Source organism: Furipterus horrens, unplaced genomic scaffold, assembly GCF_987537825.1.
Source record: "Furipterus horrens unplaced genomic scaffold, mFurHor1.1.pri manual_scaffold_10, whole genome shotgun sequence".
NCBI lineage: Eukaryota > Metazoa > Chordata > Mammalia > Chiroptera > Furipteridae > Furipterus > Furipterus horrens.
In genome coordinates this window covers 24,686,053-24,706,901 of record NW_028327180.1, presented here as the reverse complement: position 1 = coordinate 24,706,901, position 20,849 = coordinate 24,686,053, and the positions used below count along the sequence as shown (strand labels likewise).

The 20,849-nt window shown below is 38.1% G+C and overlaps 1 protein-coding gene across 6 annotated transcripts in view; it reads left to right on the top strand.

Moving 5' to 3' along the window:
* The window catches only part of RAPGEF2 (Rap guanine nucleotide exchange factor 2), a 235,440-nt gene that overhangs the window by 91,276 nt on the left and 123,315 nt on the right, over positions 1–20,849 (top strand). For all 6 annotated transcript variants that reach the window (XM_090288745.1, XM_090288741.1, XM_090288742.1 and 3 more), the window contains exon 4: positions 2,554–2,637. In XM_090288745.1, the coding sequence (XP_090144871.1) occupies positions 2,554–2,637 (84 nt within the window). The remainder of the gene's footprint in view (positions 1–2,553; positions 2,638–20,849) is intronic.

Sequence of the window (20,849 nt, the reverse complement as noted above, 5' to 3'; positions counted from 1 at the left end):
TTAATAGTGGCCGAGTCTGTTGATAAACCTAACTCTGTCGAATAAAATAACTTACACATGGCATAAAGCGCAGGAAACAAAGTCACAGCCTAAGCCTTCAACCAGGGAAAACAGGCACTCCTGTTTTCAAAAGGCTAATTTTTGTAAGTGCTTCCAGATAAGAAAAGAATGACACACCTTCATAGAAAAGCGGCTAGAAATTACACACGGAATTCACAGGAAACTAAGAAGATATGGCTCCCGAAAATAAGAAAAGAAGGTGCTCTTATAATAATAAGGAGAATAAACGAGAAGTAAAATGACACTATTGTTAGCGAACAGAAAGAGTCTGTGCAGCCAGAGCTGGCCGAGCCAAGCACTGGAGGCCGAGAGCCGCAGTGGAGGAAGACTGGCCGTCTGATGGGTGAATGCACCACCCAGGAGAACGGGAAGCTCATGCTCAAAGACCCAGACTTCCCCGTGGCGTGCACGTTTCGGTCACGCAGGGCAAAGTCACAAGCCCCGCGGGTGCGTGGCCCGGGGTCGTTCTGGGAGCTGGTTAGTCAGAGGTGAGCTAAGGGCAAAGAAGCGTTTCTTCAGGCCCTGCAGACAGCTCTGAGGTCTGTTCCCGCATCTCTCTGTCTGGCTTCCCAGGGTTGTTCCACCGTAGGGCTCAGCAGTTGAATCAGAACTTCGGTCAAGTCGTTATCTTTAGGCCCCCAGAGGTCCAGACGGCGTGACCATTAGTCAGGTCTGGGCTGCTGTCTGCGGCTGCCTATGGGACTGCTGGTCATCGGGGAAGAGGCAAGGTCTCTGAGGGCTGTGCACAGGGTGGGGCAAAAGTAAGTGTGCTGCTGTGAGTACACGAAACAGTTTATTCCTGTGTTATTATTTATAAATTACTGTATTATGTTCCATAGGAACAGCTGCACACCAACTTTTGCCCCACTCTGTATATATAGAGAGAGGGAGATGTGATTTCCAGAGCTAGGGTTTAGAGCTAAGTTTAATCAAAGTTATAAGGACCCTCAGTTTCAATGTCATTTCTGTCAAGCAGATTGGCAAAACCCCAAACGTTGGATTAAAAGTCTCAGGGGTAGAAAGCCCTCTGTTCCCCTGGACTTGCCTCTCACCCACTCCGCTTCAGCCACACCACACTGGCCTCATTGCTAGGCAGTGCCCGCTGGTGCCCTTTGCCCTTACACTTGAGACCCGTCCTACCCTTTGCCTGGAATGATGGTTCCTTTGGGACCCCATTTGCTAACTCATCTTCTTTACTCCAATGTGCTCTTCTCAGCAAGACGAGTCCTGACCACCCATTGAAAACTGTCACACCTCACCCCACTTTCCCTAACTCTGCGCTCTTTTTTTCTCTAGAGCCCTGATGTATAATTTCCCAGTTTATTATTTATTATCTGTATTGTTCCACCAGAATACAGCTCCATGGGGGCAGGGATCTTTTTTTGTTGTTGTTCCCTGAAGTATTCTAAGTAGTCAAACTTTTATTAAAGAAATTAACACAGCATAGGAAGTATAGTCAATAACATCAGTATAACTATGTATAGTGCCAGGTGGGTACTAGAAATATCAGGGAACACTTTGTAAATTATATGATTATCTAACCACTGTACTGTACACCTGAAAGTAATACAACATAATATTAAATGTAAACTGTAATTGAAACATAAATTAAAAAATGAAAAGTCATCTGCTATGTGAGCTACCTTCCAGAGATAATAAATGTGTGTTGTTTTAAACTGCTAAAAAATGTAACAAGCTATATTATTAAGGTTACGGGGAAGCAAGTAGACAAATAAGTTGTTAACCACCTGTGGAGCATAATTTGACAATATTTATCAAAATTACAGTGTATGTACCCTTTGGCCCAACAACAGCACCTCTAGTTACTAGTTACCATTGTAGTTTTTCTTTATTTATGAAAAAAATAATTGCATATGATTAAAAACAACTGAAATGACTGAGGGGTTGTTAATATCAAATATGGCGCATTCTAATGAAAGGGTCTAAGTTTAGCACAAAGGAAAGAACACTGTATGGTGAACTGTTTTTTCTGTAGAAAGAGACAAAGATGGTGGAGGAAATAAGAATATGTGTCTCCTTTTATCTGTATATGCATAAAGAAATTCTGAAAGAATACCTAAGAAATGTGGTGGAGGAATGTGGGAGCTGGGTAGACAAGGGGAAGGGTTGGAAGACCGAGTTATATTGTTTACCTCTGTGTATATTTTGTTTACTAAGAAATGGAAAGCATTTTCAATTCAAAAAGTTACACTAAAAATAAAACTGGGAATGGCAAGTGCTATATGTGTCTATAGAACATTTAAAATATTTAAATGTACTGACAAATATCTTTAGCTCCTTTGAGGGATAAAAACAATTAAAAAACGATTCCAGTTGGCAGATAATGGCATTTTTATGGACATGTTTTATGCTCTTCCATTGTTATTTATGGTTCTGAAAGTAGCATGGGTGCTGTAGTTTTTGGTACATATTTTTTAATTTTTTCTTTGTTTGTTTGTTATAGATAATCATCTGATTCTGTTTTCTTTTCAGTCCTGATGATATTGGGACCTGCTGGTATATCCTGCTCTCTGGTTCTGTGTTCATTAAGGAATCCATGTTTCTTCCAAGAAGCAGGTATGGTACAGCCATTCTCTACTGATTATCCATGGAGCTTGAAATCCTTTTGCAGAATTCCTTTCTCTTCCTATTTCCTCTTCTGACATAAAGCAAAGCAGTGCCTTGGGGTGTTAATACATAAATCTCTAAGAAAGGGCTGTTTTATGTTGTGAACACTGTTCCAATCTCTTTAACAAAGGGCAAGAACAAAAGACATGCTGGTGACATGTCCATTTGTTACACGAACATGTCAAGCTAATTCAGGACACGTTTATTCATAGGGAATAAAATCTGCCTCTATAACAGGCAATCTCGTAAACATCTAAAGAGAGGAAGAGAAAGTTCATTGAGACCACATGGGACTAGAAATGGAAAGTCAGGAACTGTCGTTGACTTTCCTGCTTCTCAGGACCATATGGTCTCTCATTTTTGCATCTGTCTGTGGACTGGCTTCCCGCTCTCTCAGGCTATTAATGTTTTTCTCCCTGTGACTTTGGCTTGTCTGTGCCAATTGTTGATTTATGACCTTATGTCCCTAATGTTTATACCATTTGACTGTAGTGCCTGTGTCTTTTCTTTGCATTCTTTAGGCTTGGATTCTTTAGGCTTTGGATTCTGATTGGCTTGGCTTTTGACCCATGTGTTCTAGGTCCAATCAACTATGGCCAAAGAGGGTTAGGACTCATCTGTTAGAAACCTGGCTTGTCTGTTTTCAGGGTCCCAGACTGAGGGCATCAGCTACTAAGTTTCAATAGCTGCTTTTTTCCAGTTGTGCATTTTTTCACAAATAAATACTTTTATTTTGATAAAAGATTTTAAAAAATTTAATTGGTTAAAAATATATTTATTTAAAATTACTAATTAAACATTTTATTTAAACTGACTAAATTTATTAAATACTAGTGCACTTCCTTTCCCCCTCATTACCTTATCTGTAACCTAGTTTAATTTTAAAATTATTCTTGCTCAGTTGGGTTAAGGACATGTTAAGAAGCTACGTTAAAGATGTGAGCAAACATTTATAATAAGTCAGAGTCAGGGAGATAGGGAGACGTGATGGACGTGGTCCTGGGTGTGGGAACGGAAAGCACTGAGACCGGCCTTTGGCCGGCAGAGCGGCGGTGAAGAGCGTGTTCCCGTGCCCGCGCGCCTCCCCACTTCCCCGAGGGCAGAACGGCAGGCGTCGTTCCCTTTGGAACATGGCCCCACGAGCGCGGGAAGCTCAGCTGCCTGTTTGTTTGGTCTTACAGTAGCGATAGTTACAGTAACCGTAATTGCATCAGTGGCGGCACTGGTAGTAATAGAAGGAGTAATAGTTGTAGTAGTGATAAAATGATGGTGGAAACTTAGCTAGGTCTTTGGTCGTGCTTTCTTTATTCCAGACACCATTTTAAATGCTTTATGTGTATTGAATCATTTAATGCTACAACTATCTTTTGAGGCAGATGCAATTATTACCTGCATTTTGTGACTGATGGAAACTCTGGCAGCCTAGAATTCCTAGAGTTCTGCCTAGGAAGCGTGGAGTGAGCCTGTGAAACAGGTCCTGTAACTGCAGAATTCTGTCTCCCAGAGGAATGGAGAGATGAAAGTAACACTTTTCCACCCCTTCAAATAGAGGACCTGCTGTTTGGTGCCTTTTGTGGAGACTGCATCTTCCTCTATTTCTGAGCTTGGAAGGAGATGTAGGCAAAGAATATTTAAGGATTGGTATCTTTTAAAATTACGTATCATTTTAATATAAAATGTAACGATAATATAAATATAAATTATCACAGATAAAGAAAAGGAAAACCGTTACTAAAAATCTCTCATCCAAGGTAATCAGTCTTTAATATTTCAGTTTGTCCTATAATCTTCCATATACATGTTCTACATGCTAAAGAACGAACTTTATAAACAATTTAATTTCTTACTTATTTCAATTAATGTGTATCTGTATATGCATAGCCTCATAATATTAAAAAATCTTTGTAGAGACCTGCTCTTTATACATCTTTTGTTTAATGTTCAGTTTTTGAACTTTCCATAGTTTAGTTAATAATTACATAGGGTAAGTTATGCAATAATGAACGGGATTTGAAATTGACGCGTCTTAAAGAGAATGGAGGTTAGTGACTTCGTCAACAGCCTGTTGCAAGGTCCGTTGTACAAATTCAGCCCATGGGCCACGCTGGTAGCACCGTGAAGGAGCCTGAGATGGTCTTTCTTGACTACCAGCCACCCTCAGCGTGACAGCTTGTTCTCACTTGTGGAAAGGAAACCCAATGTTCAGAAAACTGTTTTTCTAAGGACTTGGAGCTCAGACCTATTTCATGAACACATGTTTTTGGACTCTTATGTCTAATTATTTTAAAAGATGACATGAGTTACCCTTTCTCTGGCTGCATGTCAAATGCTTGCAAGTTAGTACTTTAATGGGATGAGGGCAGGAATGGTGTTTCAGACTGAATGACAAGCTAATACTATATATAGGTTATTCCTTCATATTGCACCTGGTGACATTTGCTCTCTCAAAGTTGTTTGTTTCCTTTGGGGATGTTGCCTTAGGAATAGTGCTGAGACTGTTGTAATGTGGAAGAGTCTCTGCTGGTGCCGTGCCGAAAGGTTGACATTAGCGAGTCGTTCATAGCTCTCTGTCCAGAAAACACTGGGGGGTTTGGTTAAAGAATAATGTGGCTTAGGTGTTAGGTGCTGGTTTTATAAAATAACTAGTTCACAGATGATTCTCCACATTAATCATGTATTTATTATGTCAGCCTAGAAATTGGTTATCAGTATATATGATAAGTAATTTGATCATTCTTGAAAATTTCAACTCAATTTGACAGGTAATTTACCCTTAACAGTCAAGAGATATAAATCAGAGTCCTTTGAACAAGTTTCATATTTTTAACTAATTTTTATGAAATTGCTTTGACACCTGATTTCATCATGTGAGAAGGGTGTTATACATTGCAGGAAATCTGTCATTTGGCTTCCAGATATCATTAGCTTTATTAAATTCCTCCATTGACATTTACATCAGCATTTTATGTTTTCATTATTTAAAAACATTTTTGTTTTCTTTTTAGATAAAGATTATTTTGGTTGCATATTTTTACTTGTGTTGGTCAAACGAATATTATTCCTTGGTAAGATTTTTAACGTTTATGGAGCTTATGACTTTTTGTGACTTTCAGTGACAGTTACTCCTCCCCACTCTAAGCAATTCCAGTGATATAAATGTCATTTTTATGAGTTTTATTGTAAATCTACTTCATGTATCAAGTTTTGAAACATTGGTGTTCGTACAAGTGGCTATAATGCCTCTTTTAATGTTGTCACATATAATGTTGCCCAAAGATAGAGCTAAACTCTTTATTTGAAGTATAATTTTTATTCTTGAAGCAATGTATGATTTGTAGTTATACTTTTCCTGAAGTCTTATTTAAAAATATATTTGGTTTCTTTGTATGATCAGAAAGATAGTGAGCAAAGGTAATTCAGGAGTGCAACAAAAGTTATTCTGGTTCTCGTTTAGGAAAATGCCAGAGAGGGGGGGCATTTGCCAGAGATGATATCCATATGGTGTAAACTCTGTGTTTTTCCAAGCTTGTAGGCAAAGCAGTGTGGTCACTACATTGTGCAAGTTGTGTGCTGCACAGTTCTGTGACATGCTGTGTATGTGACAGTCAGAAGGCGATGAAGTATCTTGAAAAGCTGTGCCCCCGCCCACCTAATTTTTTCAAAGGCATCATTTGCAACGGCAGTAGGGCTGGCAAACAATAGATGAAAATAATCTTATCTAAAGTTGCAGGTTAGGAAATGGTTTTCTTATTGTAGTTTTTGGTTTGTTCTGCAGAAGGGCGGGAAAATATTAATGATGTTTTTTGCCCTGCTTTGCTCTAAATCAGTGTATTTAAGGCATTGCAATAAAAATTGTTATATACTTAAAATTTTCTCACTTCTAAAACTGCCCAGCTTTATAAATGCTGAAGCCTATTTCATAGTCAAGTCACAGTATAATAACTTAAGATTAATGTTATTTTTTGGCTGCTGGCTTCTTTGAAAGGATGAGAATTCTAATTTGGATATTAAAGACAGGTTTAGATTGTGTTTCTAAACTTTCAGCTTGCCTGCTGTTTGGATTATTTGTTAGAGAAGAAATAATTTGCCTAGGCCTGTATGTTAACTCATAGAATCTTTTTCTACTTATAAAAGTAATTTTTACATCTATTCGCAAGAAACAATACTGGATATTTAACACATGAAGCATTATTCTTATACAGATGCTTCTTTGAATTTATGTTGGTCACAATCTTGGAAAATAATCACTGCTATTGAAATGTTGAACCTGGTTTTCTTAATAGAATCAGCTTTACCATAGAGGCCTCCAAGAAAGGGCCTTTTAATAGAAATGATCACGCACACCATATTTAATCATAAACAATATCTTTAGTGCTCTGATAGTAAAAAACTTTTTGTTTTTCACAAACAGAGCAATTTGTAAACAAGCTCTTCACTTCCTATCAGTGTGTGCCAGGGTAGGAGCATAAGGTTGAAGGAAAAGGTAAACCTGGGCTGGCCATGAGTCTAGGAAATTGGAAGTTGCTAAGAGAAGGGTTGTAATTAAACCTGGGAGCCAGAGGGAGTAGGCACAGAGGGGTGGAGCTTCCAGTGCATGGACGTGAGGGTCTTGCTGCAAGTCTGTGTCAAGGCAGTCATCTGCACGCAACAAGTGTCATGAGAAATTGTGCTCATAACTGGCGAGCACTGCCAGTGGAGATGGATGAAATACCATCAACAGTTAGGATCGATCGGTCCATGGGCCCCTTTCATATTTATGGGTTATTCTGTCTCATTCTAAAATAGATTTGTCACAGTTCAGTTTGGAGGCATATGTCCGTGTTACTTAATACATTAATTGAAAATTAACTCCTACTTACTGCATGGTCTCTACATTAAGTTTTGGAATAGACAAAGGAAGCAGGATGCTCTCCTCCCTGCTGTGATGTAACTTAATACCTGGATGGGGAGATGAGGTAGTTTTATGTGAAACAGGAAAAATTGCCCAGGTGTCATTAAACAGTACAGAACACACTGACAGAGCAACGACTCCTAAGAGTGCAAAATCCCTTCCAAGATGGGGAGAGCTATTTTAATGTATGTGGTTGGTAACCAAGCGTGGCTTTCACTTAAGGAAGTGAATTTTGCATGGGTTTTATGGTTTCGGTGGCTGGGCAGTGGTTGGAAGTGAAATCTGGACATAGTCAAGAGCGTACGTGATGGCGCAGCAGTAGGGCATGAAACAGGATCAGATGATCTAGAATAGAGGTGCAGTTTCAGGCATGAAATAGTTGGGAAAGCACTGGTGATTTTGGCATTAACGAGAGTCTGTTTTACAAAGCTGCATAACTTCGCTGGAGCGTCAGTAAATGAGGTCTCAGGTAACAGTGGCAGGAAATTGGGAGAATGTGTACATCACTAATTTGTACCATGTTGGCTGCGTCCATTTGCAATTAGTGCTTCTCTTTTATTGATACCAAATATATCCACAATTTAAAAATGACAGTTATGTTACGGCACTCTCGATGATCACATTTTATATTAGAGCTGGCAGCTTTAATGAGGGTAAGTGGGGAAACAAGACATTGAACTAATCAGTTCTGAGAGGCTGAAATACTATTCTCATTATGATTCACATGACAAACAATGAGCTGCTTGAGTTTAAAAATCACAGGCCTACTTTATGCTTGCCAGTGCTACATGATAAGTTAATTGATTGCTCTGAGAACTGGTAGTTTTTATAGTAATGAAAGAGCGTGAAACAATGGACGAATGATTCTGTATGCAGTAGGGACCGAAGACACATTTGAATAGTATTCCTTAGTTCATGTGAAGAGCTATATAGGATTAGAAAGTCATACCTTTGAAGGAGTATAAATCTGTTATAAATCATGTGATACCGTATTGGAGAAGGGAGTATGGCATTTTAAAAATAATTCACTGATGAATTATGTTATGGAAGTGGGTGGGTAACTTTACTGGATATTAAATGTATCCAAAAGGTGTGAAGAGAAGCCAGAGTTGTGGAAATTGTACATTACAGGTAAGATTTATTTTCAGATGTTGGCAAAATCACAGCAATGGGAGCACAAATTATAAGCATGGAGAGGAAATAGTGGTTATTGAAGAAGGATTGGGAAAAACAGAATATCTTAAAACTGTCCTCACTTAGTTTTAAAAATGATGTATTAGCTTACATACATTTCTTCCTTCCATGGGAAGAAACAGGATTAAGGGAGATGATACAAAAGTTTTCTTTATAGGCAGCATTATTAGAAGTTGTTTATTTCTTTAAAAGAGAAGAATTGTCCCCTCCCTCCCTTCCAAGAGAAAGCGTAAGACTTTATTTAATTCATATTTGGAATGACCTAAGGTTAGTGGATGATGGCATGGCAGACTTGGTCAGCGCTAGTGAGCCGTGTGAGAACTACTGATCTCAGGCACTGTACCATTCTGCCCGTTATCACACTGTTTTGGAGAAGTAGCTGGTCTGTATGTAGTTGGCCAGCTAATGGAAATAGTCAGCTGGGGACTCATGGAAATGTTACTTCTATTTTAACTTAAAAATATTCAACTTGATCTACACATGTAAACATAAATGAATAACTGAATGTATAGTTGGATTGGAATATACACATAGATGCATAAATATGTTTGTGTGTTGTGTGCGTGTGTCTATCACACACACAGCTGGACTTGACTGTTTACCCGTCTCCTACAGTTATCTCCCCCACAACAGCTAATCCAGCAGTAGCTTTAAAAAAAACTGACACATCTGTATCAAGATTGTCAAAGTATTCCACGTCATATGTTAAATAATTACTAAGTTAAAGAGATGGTTATCAAGAATGAATGGTAATTGTATGGTTCTTTTAAAATACTAATGTGTAAAAAAAAAAAAAAAAAATCCAATTGCCACAAGGGATAGTGTCCTAAAAACTGTCTATTTTAGAAGAGTTGTTTACCAAAAGGATTATCAAAAGTAATGAGCACAATGACTAAAGCAGATCTAGAATGAAACATTACCCTAGGCTACTAGTTATGTCTTTCTCAAGAGCGTCCTAAACTTGATGCTTAACTAATATTAATGAGCCTTTCTATCCTGACCTCTCTTCTACATTGCTCACCTGCAATCCTTTACATGTGCATCCTTCTGTCTTACTCATTCGTCCTACAAATATTAGGTGCCTTTTATGTGCTTGCCTAGAGTGTGGTGCTGAAACACACAGACATCATGCTCATGTGTCATCAGAGCCAGGAGACTAAAAAGTGCCTGGAGAAGGAAGAGGGCTCAGTCTGTCTGGTGCCACAGGGTCATTCAGTAAGGTGAAAATGGAGACGTGACCTTTGGATTTAGCAACATGGAGGTCACAGGTGACCTGAGTCAACACACCAGTTGACTCAGTGAGGTGGTGGAGCTGGTTGAGGAGACAATGGAAGATAAGGACTGGTCAAAGATAAATGTCATCATTTCGAGAAATTTTGTTGTTAAGAACAGCAGGGGGAGGGGGATGGTGGCTGGGAGTTGTGAAATCAAGAGGGCTTTGTTTCTTTAAAATTAGAAGCTGCTAGTGCGTGTTTGTATGTTGATGCAAATGATCCAATAGAGAAGAGCAAATAGATAGGACAGGACAGAGGAGAGGTCGTTGCAGGGGTGAATGAAACCCACAGGTGGAGAGCTGTTAGCTGTGGAAAGAGTGACAGAGCATCATGCCACTTTTTTTTACAGGTTTAGAGTAAAAGGATGAGGTCCGGCGATTTGGGGGTTCAGTGGTGGATATTTAGGAGTTTTAAAGAGAGAGAAGTGCCCATTTGATAGTTGTTGTCATAGATTTATGTTTTTTTTCTTTCTTTTTCCTATCAGCTTTTAGCTTTAAGGGGCAAGCACAGAGAAGGTGGGAGGTTGGCTGTTGCTGGAACCTGTACTTTGCCATTTGCAAACACTGAAGGGAGAGAAGGGTGCAGGGGTGAAAGGTGTGTGTGGAACACCTACCTGCATCCTTATGTGAGTTGCTCCATGTCCCTTGCACTCTAGATGCCACATCTGGAATGCACCAGGCACCTGCAAGTCGCTTGGCCTGCTGCTTTTCCTATCTCCAATGGCGTTAATAAACTGTTTGTCACCTCCTGTGGAAATTTCTGTGAGTCTCAGTTCTGACCTCTCCTTTGTCCCCTGACAGCTGTTTTTTTTTTAGTAAATAACACTTGAGAGTTAGAAATGACTGTATGGATCCAGTCAGCTGCCTGTATCACCTCTCCACTGCCTTTGTTCCAATGTCACTTCCTCTATTGAAGTAGCTCCCCATATGCCTTGGCTCCTTCCACAGTGTCACCATGTCATTGTTAAGAAGAACAGACCTTCTCTTGTTGATCCTGTGCATAATGAGCTTAAATGTCTTCCAGCTGCCAAACAGATAAAATCCAGGCTCCTCAGTGAGGGGTATAGGGCAGCTCAAAATGTGTTTTCAGCCTGCATTACTCCTTGCTCCCTCTCCGGATACCCAGGCTGATAATTGCTGTCTGAGCATCCCTTTCCAGGGCTGCCTGGGATATCCACTCCACTGTTGCCACCCCCGCCCCTACCCATCCACCACGTTTTATTTACTTTGGGAGCCCCATTCTTGTAATTCCTGTCAGATCAATCCTGTGATATATGTACCAAACTAAGATTTTCAAGAGCATGGTCTGTATAATGTATATTTGCCTCCTCAGTGCCTGGTACATAGCAGGCATTTAATAAATAATCGGTGAATCATCTTGGTTCAGGATTATATTTTAACTTGCCCTTTTAAGAGTTACTTTGAAAAAGATTTTAATAGTATCATGCTAACATACTCCCTTTAAAAAATAACAATTCAGGGACCTATGACGTATCGGATGTCAGGTTAATGTAGAGAAGAAAAGTCGGCACAGATGAGGCTGCAGCCTAATGGAAGAAGGAGTCTGCGCAAGTTCACGAGAAGCTGGTGCTCGTCCATCTGTGCAGGGGTGCAGAAGAGGGGGAAATGGTACCTGGATATCATTTTGCTGCTGTATTCATTACAACTAGTTTTGGTCGTGTAAAACAATTGCATAAACACTGCAGGAGCTCATTCACCTCTCCTGTACCAGAACCCTGAAGGTAGATAGATGGTCCAGGAGAGTCTGGTGGCTCCAGGTTGCAAGCTTCCATCTTTCTTCTCTGCTTCTGCTAGCACATGGCTTCCACCTTTAGGCTCACAGTGCAGGATGGCTGGCGAGCTCCGCTGTCAGGTCTGCTGTGGAAGCTAGAAGCAGGAGGAAAGGCGGAAGAGCAGAAGTGTCTCCTTCTTTCCAAATCGGATTTTTGGGAGACATTTCTTTTTATAGCTCGTCCAGAGTGTAGTCATATGGCCACTTCAGGCCACCCAGGAGCCTGAGACGCATAGTGTTTTATTCTGAGATGCAATGAGCCCCACTAAAAATAGTGATTTAAAAATATCTTTCTAAGGAAGAAGAGGAGAATGGATGTTGCAGTAGACAACCAACAGCCTCTGTTATATTTGCTCTTTAGTTTTCCCTCACATTCTTTTAGTTTGTTCATTGTCTGTCTTTGCTAGATCATTCTTCCCCTGAGCCCCAGGCTCACACTCCACATGAGCTTAGCCACACTCCTTCAAGTCTTGCATCATCTGTAATTCCTCTTTGTCCTACCTAAAGTTGACTCAAGTCCAGATATTCCCATGACACATAGAAAGTAAAGCTATATAGTAAAGATTTTAAGACTGTTCTGGGAAAGAGTTCCAAATAAGGCAAATAAAGTTATGACGCACGTGAACTTGGTTTGACTAGAGTTGATGTATTAAAGGGAGAATTTAGTTGCACTTGATGTAACTATATTCTGTGTTAAATTTGAGATAAGATAGATCTCTAATAAAGGAATAGAATAATACATATAAATGAAAAAATGGAATATGTCCCTTCTTCAGGGATTCATTGTGCTTTCTGCTTCAGTATGAAACATCTTCATCCTGGAAAACTATCATGATTATGAGTTTTTTCAGACCACCCCTGCCCCTTTAAAATCAATTTCTGATGTGATACCTGATGCACAGAGTGAAACTGTTCTCTGGAGAGGGAGTTCAATTGCTGGATCAAGTTGGGAATTTGGTTGCTATAACTACAACTTCACAGATGTGCTGTACATAAATGTAAGCTTTCTCAATCCTGGGAATGCTGGCTTTTGAAGTGTCTTAACAAAGTAAGTACGTGGCCTTAAGGAGAAGGACTCTGCTCTTTTTGTGTGTATAGTGGATGTGGTATCACAGGTCATCTGTTGCTTGAGGTGTTCAATCAGGGAATTTGTCGTTGTGACCCTTGGTGTAAATGCGTGAGTTCTCCGTGGAACTCTGTATTTGTAGTAATGTTTGGATTTTTATTGCAGAAGTAAATATTATTATCTTTCATGGAGGTATTGAAGTCTGGTGTGTGTCAATGAAATACAATATTGTGTTTCTCAGTAGGATGTTTGAATGGTTTATCTGCTGCTAGGTATAAAGGAATTCACAATTCTTGCTAGTGTTTCGGGGGTAGAGGTGGCTTGGAGGAATGTGTGAGTTACTGTTTTAGCTTATGAATTCAAAGTCTCTTACATATATAGCAACTAAGTTTGTTTTTGTTTAAAGAAGCGTACTTTCAATATTGGGAACACTAACAAAATAACAAGAGGAAGATATTGTCAAAAGAGATTGATATGTGAAGCAATTATACTTGGTAAAATTGGAATGTCTTTATAAAACCTAAATTTTTAATTAGTCATAATTCAGGGACCCTCTTTTATTTTTATCGTGAATTAAATTATATATACACATATATGTACACACATATATAAATAATATAAATACATTTATAATTAAATAAAACTAACAAAATTTATATTTGAATGTTAAAATAAATTTTTTCTATGTTATCTGTCCAACTTTATTTTTTGGATGTACTGAAAATGGTTTAAAACTATTAAACAATAAAAACAGTTGAAATATGTAATGTGAAGTAATAGCTTAGAAATGTATATCTATTTGTGTTAGAATTTAAATATAATATGGATTTAAAAATGATCTGCTTAATATTTATTGCTGATTAGAATATGAACTATAAGTCCAAAATATTAAAAAATATTATTTTCCTTAGATGTTTCTTACTTTTGCCACACATTTATGGTCTCATAGGGGTTATATGTTTTTACAATTAAATATCAAAAAACTTTCTGAAATTGAATATTCATGTATTATAGATCTACAGAAACATCAAATAACTATGTTCTAAGTTATACCTTTGTCTAAATTTTTTTTAGTCAGATATTTCAGGATATTTTTTACTTTATTTTTTCTCTATGGCATACTTTCTGTTTTATAGCTATAAACTGCTTAGTGTGTTAGTTTCATTATATATAACTGTTATAACCAGAAACAGACTCAGAGTTTAGTTATATGTGGAATCTAGAAAAAAAATATACAAACAAAATAGACTCAAAGATACAGAGAACAGACTGATGGTTGCCAGAGGGGAGGGGTTGGGGGACTCTGTGGAAAAAGTGAAGGGATGGAGAAGTGCAGATTAGTAGTTACAGAGTAGTCATGGGGATGTGAAGTAAAGCACAGGAAATATAGTCAGTAATACTGTAATAACTATCTATGGTGCCTCTTGGGTCCTGGAAATACCAGGGGGAACACTTTGCAAAATATACACTATGCTGTATACTTGAAATCAATACAAAATAATATTGAATGTAAACTGTAATTGAAAAAGATTTTTTTAATTTAAAAAAGATATCTTTGTTATTTCTTAATTAAACACATTTATATAATTAAAAAAAATTAGGCCAGTGGTCAGAATCTTTCAAAAACTTATTTTTTAGAAAATTGTTTTTTTGGGTGAACACACAATACAATATACAGATGATGTATTATAGAAGTGTACGCTTATAACCTATATAATTTTATAACCAATAAATTCAACTAAAAATAAAAGAAAAATATAAATCAGTAAAAACTTAATTTTTGCTTCATTAAGGTGAATTAAAAAAAATATCATTTAGTATTGATACTTAATTCAGTTATTCAAATAGGAAAACTTTAAGTTGAGAGTAATTCATTTAATCAGTCTAAATCATATGTATTTCAGGATTTATATATGTATATATATCTCAGAGGTTGTTTTCTGGTATGATGGATTACATGGTATAAAATAATAAGTAGTTGTTATTAAGAATATTAAGGTCATTTCAATTTACCACTCTATCACCTGATCTTGAATTTTAACTTTAATTTTGGAAACACAAAATGAGGAGTTTCTGTGAACAGTGTCTTTAGGTTTTATAATCATTACCTCATTTAAGTGAACTTAAAAAAAATCTATATATGTAGTTATTTGTGTATGGAATCATCATTGTGGCTAAAGAGATTTTTTTCCATTGATTATCAATGTCAGAGTATAATATAATTATTGTCTTTTGAATACCTGATAACTACTCAAGCCCAAGAAGTGTGAGTTTTAATTTTTCTAAGAATATGCTTGTGGAACGCTAAGTAGAAAAGACACTGTTTTAGAGTCCTAGTGTTTGTAGTAAAAATGGAAGATAACATGGGCAAGACTATGAATGATAATTGACCAAGACAGAGGTTTCCAAACTGAGCTAGTTACTGGATTCACCTGGCCTTAGGATGGGTAAAATAGAGTCTCCGTCTTCAGAGATTATTTTCATTCGCTGTGATCTGGATTGGACCTTACACTCTCATTTTCAAAGTTTACAAGCCATGGTCATTGAGATTAGAACTGAGAGGCTGGGCTAATTTAATGACTATGAAACGAATGTGTAACCAACCATAGAAGTTTTAAGGTCAGTAGAATGAGAGGATCCTGGAAGATTTGGTAAATGTGAGCCAGAGACAGGTACCCTATCAAAATAGCTTTGGTGTGCCAAGGCTAAGGGGCTGACTAGTATTTTCATGGAAATAGAAGTTAATGGGTCACATGGGGGAATAAATTAGAAGGATTAATTAATGGAACTTGGTGATGGATGTTACAGACAAAGGAGAAGACAGAGTAAAAGATGGTTCTGATGCTTTGAACATGGGTTTCTGGCAGAGAGATGCCTTTGATAGCTGTAACCAAAGATGAAGAGGATGAGGTGGCCGGATATCAGAGTTTAAATGAATATATTTGATTCAGGCATGTTGTGGTACATGCTTTGACAGATGGTGAGAGATACAGGGGGATGGAGAGATGATATAGGCATTGGATCACCTGAAGAATGTTGGGGATAGAGTAGGGTATGGTGGAGTAGTAGGTACATAGGGAGAACACAGAAGCAAGAAAGAGATGCTTATAAGGACAGACTTCAACAACTAAAATTTTTCTTCACTGACCATCCCGGTGCAGAATTATCTACAGGCCTGTTTTAAGCAAGCCATGCAATGTGTTGCCAGTTCTTATATAAGTAAAAGGTAGATTTCATAAGTCCTATTGAATTTTTTAAGTGACGTTGTATTAATCTTTTACAAAACATTAATTTGAAAATAATGGTTTGGGTTTCTTTCAATTTTTGTCTTCTCCGAACATTCAAGAACATCTGTCTTTTTGTGTGGACATATGTTTTCATTACTTCTTGAATAAATAAATACCTAGGAGTGGAATTGCTAAGAAACTGCCAAACTGATTTCCGTAGTGGCTGAAACATTTTCATTCCCCTGGCAGTTTCTCAGAGTTCTGGCTGCTCCACATCTTCTCCAACACTTGATGTTGTCAGTGTTATAATTTTCACCACTCTGGTAGATATGCGGTGGTAACCTCACTGTGGTTTTATTATGATTTCTCTGAAGACAGTGTTATGGGGAATTTTTTAAATGTTTATTGGCCACTCATGTGTCTTTTTTGGTGAAATGTTACTTTACCCATTTGCAACACATTTTTAAAAAATGAATTTTGCCCATTAAAAAAATGTGATTGACGTGTAAGTGTTCTTTATGTTTTCTGGATACAATTCCTTTGTTGGATATATTTTGCAAAAATTTTCTGCCAATCTATGACTTGCTTTTTCTCTTTCTTTTTTCTCTTGATTTTTTATTAAAAAAAAAAAGTTACAGTTTACATTCCATATTATTTTGTATTAGTTTCAGGGGTATAGCATGATCAGGTGTTGGGGGGTGTGGTCCCACCCCAGAGCAACACAACTCAGTCTCTGACACCACATGAGTCTCCTGGACGTCTGATACAGGCAGCAGACTCTTGTGCAGGGTGTGAGCTGGGCATGGTGGGAGGGGAGAGGGTTGGGCTATTGCATTCCCTCAGGCTGGTGCTGTGTGGAGGGGAGTGCTCAACCCAGGAAATGTGTCTTCAGCACAGGGACCCTGGGGGCTGTCCCTTCAGCTGTCTCCTCAGAGCCACACAACCCAGTCTCTTCTAGCTGGATTCCAGTCTGCTCAGAGCTGCCTCCCTCCACTGGAGTCCAGAGTGAGTGCGGGCAAATGAGAGTTTGTGTGCTGATCCTTTAAGAGGCAGAATGCTCTCTGATAACAGCCACATGTTATGTGGGTACCCCTTCGGGCCTGGTGCTATGGGCTGGTGAGTCCGGTTTGGGGTTAAGACCTCACGCCTCTTGGGGGGACCTTTGCAGCTGGGATATCCCTTCAGGTTCTCAGTCTCAATGACTACATATGGGGGGACCTTTGCAGCTGGGATATCCCTTCAGGTTCTCAGTCTCAATGACCACATATGGGTGTGGGGCCAGCCCTTTTGTCTCCACCATTCCTACTTCTGTAAATACTTGGTTGTAAGACTTCTGTTCAACTAGTTGGTTATTCAGACTGATTGTGTTATATTTTAGTTGTAATTCCAGTTTGGTCCTGGGAAGAGGTGAATGTAACTCCCACCTACTTCACCGTCTTGGATCCCCTCTCCACTTTTTTCTTAACTATGCCTTTTAAAAGCAAAAACTTTTCATCTTAATGGTATCCATTATGTTAGTGTTTTCTTTTATAGTTTGTACTTTTGGTGTCCTGTTTAGGAAATCTTTTCTTAACCTGATATTAAAAAGGTTTTCTCATGGTTTTGTTCTAGAAAATAAATTGTTTTAGCTTTTTCATTTAGATGAGATTCATTTTGGTTTAATTTTTGTGTATGGTATAAGGGTTGAGGTTTATATTTTTCCATACAGATATTTAGGATCATTTATTGAAAAAAAAATTTAAATTTATTCATGTACCTTGGCACATTTCTTAAAAATCAATTGACCATAGTTGTTCATGTCTGTTTCTGAAATCTCTTATGTTCTAAAGGTACACGTCACACCTATATCACATTATCTTCATTTGTGTTGTCTTATAGTAACTTTTGAAATTTTTTGTGTTCTTTATCAAAATTGTTATAGCTTTTCTATGTCTTTGCCATTCTATATAAATTTTAAAATCAGCTTGTCAGTGTCAGATGTTGTTAGGGTTTGATTGGAATTGCACTGAACTTATAGGTCACTTTTGGAAGGCTTGCTGTCTTAACATTATTGAGCCCCCCCAAACCATGAACATGCTGTATTTCATAATTTGTTTGTTATATAACTTCCTTTTTCAAGGTTGGTAGTTTTTAGTATACAATCCTTTATCACGTTTATTTGTAAGCATTTTATTTTTGATGATAAGTAGTAAATTTTAACCACCTCAGTCTTTAAGGGAAGATCTGAAACAGAGGTTAAACAGTATTGCCGGTGTTACTTATGAGCAGAATTAGAAGGAAAAATAACCTGCAAAACAAAGTGAAACAAGATCAATATGGCTCACGAGAAATGTCCATGTTTCATTCGGATGCTTTAAATAAGTTGACATTTTATAACTTGATATCTTTGTAAGAAATTGCATATATGTGAGAGTTTTTGCTTTTCCTTTTTTGGAAATGTGTTTTTTAACTTTCAAAAATTATGAATGCTGCATTATCAAAGTGGCCTGAATTATTGTTGAGGTTCTCTCTTACAAAGACATGCCTGTAATTTCAGCTGCTTTTACGGTCTGGGCCAGGTTTTGGGGAGGCTGGTGGGCAGGGTTTTGGTGTCATTCATATAAGACTCTAAAAAATATCAGATGTTTGGTTGCCATTCTTGAGATGTTACTTGATTCTTTTTTTTTTTTTTTTTGACTTTGTTATCATAGGGCTCTTTTTATTTATTTTATAAAAAGTATATTTTATTGATTATATTGTTACAATAGTTCCAATTTTTTCCCCTGTTATTTGATTCTTTAGATCAACTCAGGTTCTTTCTGGTTTGGGGCCAATCTCAACCATTTATTTGAATTCATCTACCAATTTTCTCATTGACAGATTACATCAGTTTGGTTATTTCTTAATGTAATTGTTTGTTTTACCTCTTTAATGAATTTCATAAAAATTAGGTCATTTTAGAGCTACGCTTCCTTGTCTCTTCAACACACACTTGGTGAGCTGTGCACAATGAAATGTGAACACGTAACAAAGGCATTTGGACGAGGCGTGTGCCTACATGCTAAAGGGGAAAGCTGTTATGGGCCGTAACTTGTACACAAACTGATCCGCTGCCATCTGTGTACAAAGCACTGTGATCAGCAGAGACCTGTTTGTGCCACTGTGCAGACTGATAGCAGCAGATCAGTTTAGCTGAGCTGTTCCCTAGCAGTGTGGTCACGAGGACATGACCACTACCAAAGAGTAGTCACCATCACCCCACGGTCCTTTGCTGGGTTAGACTGTGGCAAGAGAGAGAAACTGCTAGCTCTCTTCACCCCAGCACAGCTGAGGTAAGATCCACCTTTTTACTCCTGAAGGGAAAAAAACAAGACGAAAAGCAGCCTCTTTCAACTTCTCACATGTTGTTTTGATTTAAATTTATGCTCATCTTTTCCATGGTAATCCCTCCAGCCAGGTACCCAACTCAGCATTCCTTTTGTGGAAAGCAACATGTGTAGCGCGGCTTGGGTGAATTTCCATAACAAAATTGCACTGCTGAGCACATCTAAGCATTTGACCTTGAAGACTCTGAGGAGAGCAGACATTGCAGATTTTCCTACTTGCCCTTGACTTACAAGAGAGTAGATAATGAATTAATAGAAATTGATAAAGAGCGTCTGTCAGGCAGCCGCTGAGGTCATGAGGCTGGTATGCGGAAACAGTGCCCATACTACATGCTTACCACATAACTGCAGCCAGGAGGGGTGGGTGGGTCATCGGAGCAGGAAATTAGCCGTCAGAAGGAATGTTGGCGCTCTGCTCCAGCCCCAGCCGCGTGGACTCCCTGAGAGAAACCACGCTGGGAGATGGGGAGCGCTCACTGCCGCAGAGAAAAGAGCTCCTCTAGACGGTGGCAGTGCCATTGCTGTTGCTAGTGCTTCAAAGACACTATTGAAGACAGTGCAGGTTAGATTTTTTTTTTTTTTTAAGAATTAAAATGTTAACTAGCATAAATATCAAATGTCTAGTACTTCTGGAGTTAAAGAGACAACAGGCTACTGAAAAATGAACAGAGGGGAAAAATACAGCTAGGAGGCCTTCGCTTGTAAATTTTTTTTTCCTTGTGCTCTAGTTGTATAAGCCAGGGTTAAATGTTGAGAATCACTGCGCAGAGGAACAAAGCTCTGCTAGTTTGTGCAGGGTGATGATTGTTAGAATATTTCTAAATGAGCCTTGAAAGAAATTTCGGGATGCTTAATTGTATGTTTAGTTTTCCCAAGTAGTGAGTACTGCAGTGTGAGCCTGCTAAAGGCCATACTTTATAATCAGCTGGTGATTTGCACACAGCAGTGTACGTGTGTGCTTGGTATGTGTATGTTTTTTGTTTTAAATAGCTGTTTCTTTCCTTTTTGTTGTTGTTGAACTAATGAGTGAGGATAAAATATTTTAAAAGATTAAATGCATTTTAATGCTAAGTCTTTCAAACCACTTTCCTCTTATAATTTATTCCTGTATATTGTAGTGATTTTTGAGAATGGAATTGATGGCGTCAGCAGTTTCCTGTTAGTTTTTTTTTTTTCTTTCTTAAAGTTAATGGTTCTTCTGCTATCTAAAGACAATGTCATGTGAATATTTTTGCAAGTCCAAAATAAATATGTAGATTTTGGTTTAGGAGCTCATCTCACTCATTTCCTTAGATTTCAACGGAGAAAAGTGAACTGCTTATCGTTTTCTAGAAAAGAAGGTATGAAAAATTT